Source organism: Mercenaria mercenaria, unplaced genomic scaffold (genome assembly GCF_021730395.1).
Source record: "Mercenaria mercenaria strain notata unplaced genomic scaffold, MADL_Memer_1 contig_3281, whole genome shotgun sequence".
Classification (NCBI taxonomy): domain Eukaryota; kingdom Metazoa; phylum Mollusca; class Bivalvia; order Venerida; family Veneridae; genus Mercenaria; species Mercenaria mercenaria.
The window spans coordinates 1-5,739 of NW_026461405.1; the positions used below are offsets into that span (position 1 = coordinate 1).

Here is a 5,739-nt window from a genome sequence, read left to right on the forward strand (position 1 = left end):
TAGTATTAAGGTCTTATCCGTTTCAGCTGGTCAAGAATATGACGGATCCAAGTTTTGGGGAGTCAAAACGGGCTCTGATTAACGACACAACTACTTTCGGGTCTGCCTACTACCATCCAATGTTTAGCAGTCCCTGGGACCACGGTACGTCACATCTTTCAGTTCTGGGACCGAACGGGGATGCCGTGTCTATTACCAGTACCATCAATTTACAGTAAGTAAATAAATAAATTTGATAAAATGTAATGAGAAGAAACTACCGGATTTAATGCAGACAAACTCAACATTTTTTCTAACTCCACACCTGTTGACGTTCTTTTTGTTTGTTTTGATTTTATCTCTGCAAAAGACAGATTTGAATGAATATTGGACACATAGTTTAATGATCAGTTCAGTTAAATAAAACATAACATTGATATCAAGTGTACGTATATTCGTTGCATCAGGACAGTTGCAATGAGGTAATCAAAGTCACAAAATGAATGCAACTTGGTGCTGGCCTCTTTGCGGCAAGTAGTGCCATCTCAGGGATTAATCAGTTTTACGACCAGTATTACAATCTCACAGGGAGAAAATGATCTTATCCTGACATAGAATAAGATTCTGTAAATGTGCATTAATAGATTATCTGATTTGTATTGAGAAATATGCATGAATTCTCCAGTTGAGATTTTTCGCTACATCACCAGTGCAATTTTAATCCGCAAAAACACGAGTGCATATTTCTCTATGCAAAGCTTATCATCATTGTGGTGCATATTCATTTTTACTTATGAAATCATGCATATTTTGCTTCTTTGGCCGAGAAAATTTGAAAATTATTGAGTTAAATATACTTCTTTATTCCATGCCATCCGTTAATAGCGACGTCACAAACCTGATATGAAATTAACATGTTGATATTGAAAATAGTGTTGAACATTCCGTATTTGATTGAATTCATAGGTTCAAAGTGCACTGCTGCGATTCGGAATTTACTAATAATGTGACATGTCATATAAGTGTTACCTAATTGTTATACATACGTTTAAATGAGTTTACGTTAGACTACTATCGTTTTTGTTTTTATTATAATAAAATAATCATTAAACATTGTGTACAAATTTCACTCAAAACCAGATGTGGAGTTAGAAAAGATGTTGAATATATTTAATACTGTATTGTTATTTTAGATATTACAATAAAGCATTCGATACATTAAGAATAGTTAATCGAATAAGCCACGAAAAACCTCTTTTTATGCCCCCGAAGGGAGGCATATTAGTTTTCAACTGTCCGTCCGTTCGTTAGTTAGTTAGTTCGTTCGTTCGTTAGTCACAACGTTAACTTTTTGCATGAAGGCACTTTACTCGCGAACCACTGCATCCAGAACCTTCAAACTTCACGTGCTGATAGTACTTATTGAGTACACCACCCCTACTGACTTTGGGGTCACCAGGTCAAAGGTCAAGGTCACAGGGGCCAACGTTAACTTTTTGCATGAAGGCACTTTACTCGCGAACCACTGCACCCAGAACCTTCAAACTTCACATGCTGATAGCAATTATTGAGTATACCATTCCTACTGACTTTGGGGTCACCAGGTCAAAGGTCAAGGTCACAGGGGCCAACGTTAACTTTTTGCATGAAGGCACTTTACTCGCGAACCACTGCACCCAGAACCTTCAAACTTCACATGCTGATAGTACTTATTGAGTACACCAGTCCTACTGACATTGGGGTCACCAGGTCAAAGGTCAAGGTCACAGGGGCCAACATTAACTTTTTGCATGAAGGCACTTTACTAGCGATCCACTTCACCCAGGACCTTCGAACTGTACATGCTGATAGTACTTTACGAGAACACCAACCCTACTGACTTTGGGGTCACCAGGTCAAAGGTCAAGGTCACAGGGGCCAACGTTAACTTATTGCATGAAGGCACTTTACATGCGAACGAATTCACCCAGAACCTTCAAACTTCACATGCTCATAGTACTTATTGAGTACACCATCCCTAGTGACTTTGGGGTCACCAGGTCAAAGGTCAGAGGGGCCAACGTTAACTTTTTGCATGAAGGCACTTTACATGCGAACCACTGCACCCAGGACCTTCAAACTTCACATGCTGATAGTACTTATTGAGTACACCACTCCTACTGACTTTGGGGTCACCAGGTCAAAGGTCAAGGTCACAGGGGTCAACATTAACTTTTTGCATGAAGGCACTTTACTCGCGAACCACTTCACCCAGGACCTTCAAACTTTACATGCTGATAGTACTTTATGAGTACACCACCCCTACTGACTTTGGGGTCACCAGGTCAAAGGTCAAGGTGCTGCGGGGGCATTTGTCACCATTAGTGACAGCTCTTGTTAAAGTTTAAAAGGCCACTTGGCTTAAGCAGTTATGTAAGTAGTTTGGGGTCCAAGTAAATGAGTCAATCGGCTGACTATTTAACTTAAATAGGTGTTGGTTATATTTTGATACTGGTAAAACAAATTAATTACAGAATTGTTACTTCTTTTCAACTACAGTTCATAATACATATTTTAAGTAACGTCTTTTAGTTTTGGATCAAAGGTTATTGGTAGACGTACAGGAATTGTTTTCAATGACGAAATGGACGACTTTTCAACACCAGGAAAAAATAATTATTTTGGCGTTCCGCCGTCTGCTGCCAATTTTATATCACCGTGGAAACGTCCTCTTTCATCAATGAGTCCTAGCATAGTTGTGGATGGAAACGGAGATGTCAAATTAATAGTAGGCGCTTCTGGTGGGACAAGAATAACAACTTCAACAGCACAGGTATTTTTAAGAATAAATAAATCAGCAAACCCAATATTTTTAAAACATTCTCATTTTATCTTGAACTATATTGCACTGCCATGTAAAGCTATCCATTACAAAAATACTATCTTATATACCTAGAAATATGGAAGAAATACTAATAAGAATAACCTAATGTATTATTTTGACTTCAGTAATGTTACCTTTAAGGTATCCAATTCTAGTTACAGTTATTTAAACTCCTGTATGAAGGAATTTTAATGACGTCAGTGATATATGCATACATTACATAAAAATGCATGTTAATATCCGGTGAATGTTTTAAAGGTTACCATGGAAACGTTATGGTTCAACTGGGGTATAAAAGAAGCGATAGACTATCCGCGCATACATCATCAGCTATTTCCTCAAGAAGTCAGGGTGCAATCAGGATTCCCGTCGGTAAAATAACCTATATCTTGCGGTTCTAGATCGATTTTGGACACATTATTGAGTCCTGTTGTTATTATTAAACGATTGTTTAAGTGAAAAATAAAGCTAACTAGATTTTTAAAATGAAATCCAAAAAGCTGAGTAGAGCCGAAAGGTCCTTAAAACTGAAAGGACCGTTTTCAATTCGGATGGTTTCTAATTAGACGAGCGTGATACATATATATTTATAGAAGAGCTAAATTGTGTTTATAAAAATAGACGTCGCATCTGTGAATTTATATTGTAATGCGAAATAGGTGATCCATAAAGATCATATATCAATTTTCGACTCTCCTTCCGTTTTGAGAATGTTTGATCAATTTGAGTGATGTACTAAATACAGAAGACTTCGTCATCCTCATTCATTTGCTGTCCTGCTGCGATTCAAATTCCAGCTTGGGAAAATTTCTGTTAACTTATGTAACATTTTTTTTTTAAATGAAAACGTACATATAAATAGATTTGCGTTGAAAAAGTAAAATGATACTGTTTTTTTCCGCAGTATCTGTGAGAGTCATCTTCTTCTAATAATAATAAAACTAGATTGCATAAAAATTTAAGTGCTGTTTTTTACTACTAAAGATTGTAGGAACTATAACGTTCCTTTTCGCCAGAAACATTTCTTCCCGGATTGTATAATTAAAGTACAAAGAGTACTGACAGCACAATGATTTGCTTTATTTTAAAAACAGTATAAAAATACAAAGATAATTTGTTGAAAAATTATTTTGGCAACGGAAAACTGAGTAGGTGCCATATTTAGAGTAATACCAAACATAATTTCTTGCAGTACTATTTTGTTGGTTTGTTTCCGGTTTAACAACAATACTTTAGTTATGTAACGGCAGGCAGTTAACGTAACTAGTGTTTCTGGATTCTGTACCGCAAACCGCAAGTAACTTCCAACTTTCTCCACATATAAAAATCAGAGATGGATGACGAATGATTTCAGACACAATGTCTTTTATCAAATCGTCACGGAGAACATAATGCCTAGCCCGAGGATCGAACTCACGGCCCCATGAAGTAGCTAAGTGGATGGGCTTTTCTGTACTTGTTCCTTTATAGGCAATAATAGTGCTAATGCGAAAATGCTTGAGCTGGTGGCACTGCAAATAAATCGCCCTTTACAACTGACTATCTTCAGAAAGTCTGACGTCTCCGGAAAGTCTGAAAATCTACTTCATCTCTCCAAAAGGTTCTCACGTATGCATTCTACTGAAGCATATTTACAAATTACAGGTTATGATAGACGGATTGCGGGACATGGGTCACAATGTGACAATATATGAGAGCGCTTCAGCTGTTGTACAGGGAATACTCAGAGTCGGGGACCAAATAACAGCTAATTGTGATTACAGAAAACATGGGGAACCAGATGGATATTAACCACAAATACCAATTCCAAAAGCCATACATCATCCATAAACATATTCCTGGCAGCTACAGTGCTGTGCCAAAACGTTATAATCAAATTACTAAGAAAAATACATTTGCAATTATCTTTGTATTCTGAAGTGCATTACAGAAAAAAACGTAAACGTGCACCGCAATATGGGACATAATACCCTTTTATAGTCTTTCCTCTGTACAAAGGGACCTGTTTGATAAATAAACACGTTTTGCTTTTGAAAGTATTACGTTTGTTTCTTTCACTGGATTAATAAATATCATAATCGCATTTTGTGGTTTAGACACGGCAAATAGGATACCATTCCAGTGAGAGTGTTATTGAAACTTGAAAGCAAATTAAGCAGTAAAAAAGATATTCAGACTGCTATGACTTTATATCATTTTACGGTTCGGTGCGTATGACATAATGCTCATACCCCCGTAGCACTGTCATCCATTCATGGTGCTTAATTTAATGTCGGATTAATAGTAAGGAATTTACGTCGTCAAGTGATCATAGCATTGTATAATGCTGCCACTCACAGAAATGTACAATATAGGAACAGTCCGCGCTTCCTCTAATGATGTAACTATAAACAGCTCACACGATCCTGACCTTTTGACCTGGAATATATTACGGACATACAATTTAATGCAAGGCAGCAATTTTTCATAGCTTGAAAAATTTAATCCCAAACGCAGTCAAGCAAACACTTCTGAACAAACTTGAAAAAGGTCCATATTATGTTGTTACCGATCAACTCTGGAGAACATCCATCAAGTCGACTACACTATCAACATAATTATTGCATAGGACACTGTGACAAAACATTGGCAGAGAGTTTGAGTGTGCTGTACACTGTTTGTTATGTTTAATCTTGAATTATGTCTACCAACAACGCAACGTGCATATTTAACACTTTCGCAAATATTAAAAGAATATCCCCTAAAGTCTAATTAATCACATAGGCTGTGACTAAAAACAGAGCTGGTGCGCCCGTGATATATTACAGACTCCGGTATATACCGGATTAACTAAATTTGAACGAAAAATATCTTAAATGTATATAATTTGTAACCATGGTGATACTAACCCTAACCTT

The 5,739-nt window shown here is 36.9% G+C and overlaps 1 protein-coding gene across 1 annotated transcript; it reads left to right on the top strand.

Moving 5' to 3' along the window:
* Nucleotides 1–26: 26 nt before the first annotated feature.
* On the top strand, nucleotides 27–5,494 carry LOC123544128 (glutathione hydrolase 1 proenzyme-like; the record flags this gene model as incomplete). The annotated part of the gene is given in 4 exon segments (XM_053533982.1): nucleotides 27–214; nucleotides 2,551–2,791; nucleotides 3,101–3,214; nucleotides 4,487–5,494. Coding segments are annotated over 4 exon segments (690 nt in total), but the record flags the coding sequence as incomplete, so codon positions are not given.
* Between the last annotated feature and the right edge of the window lie 245 nt (nucleotides 5,495–5,739).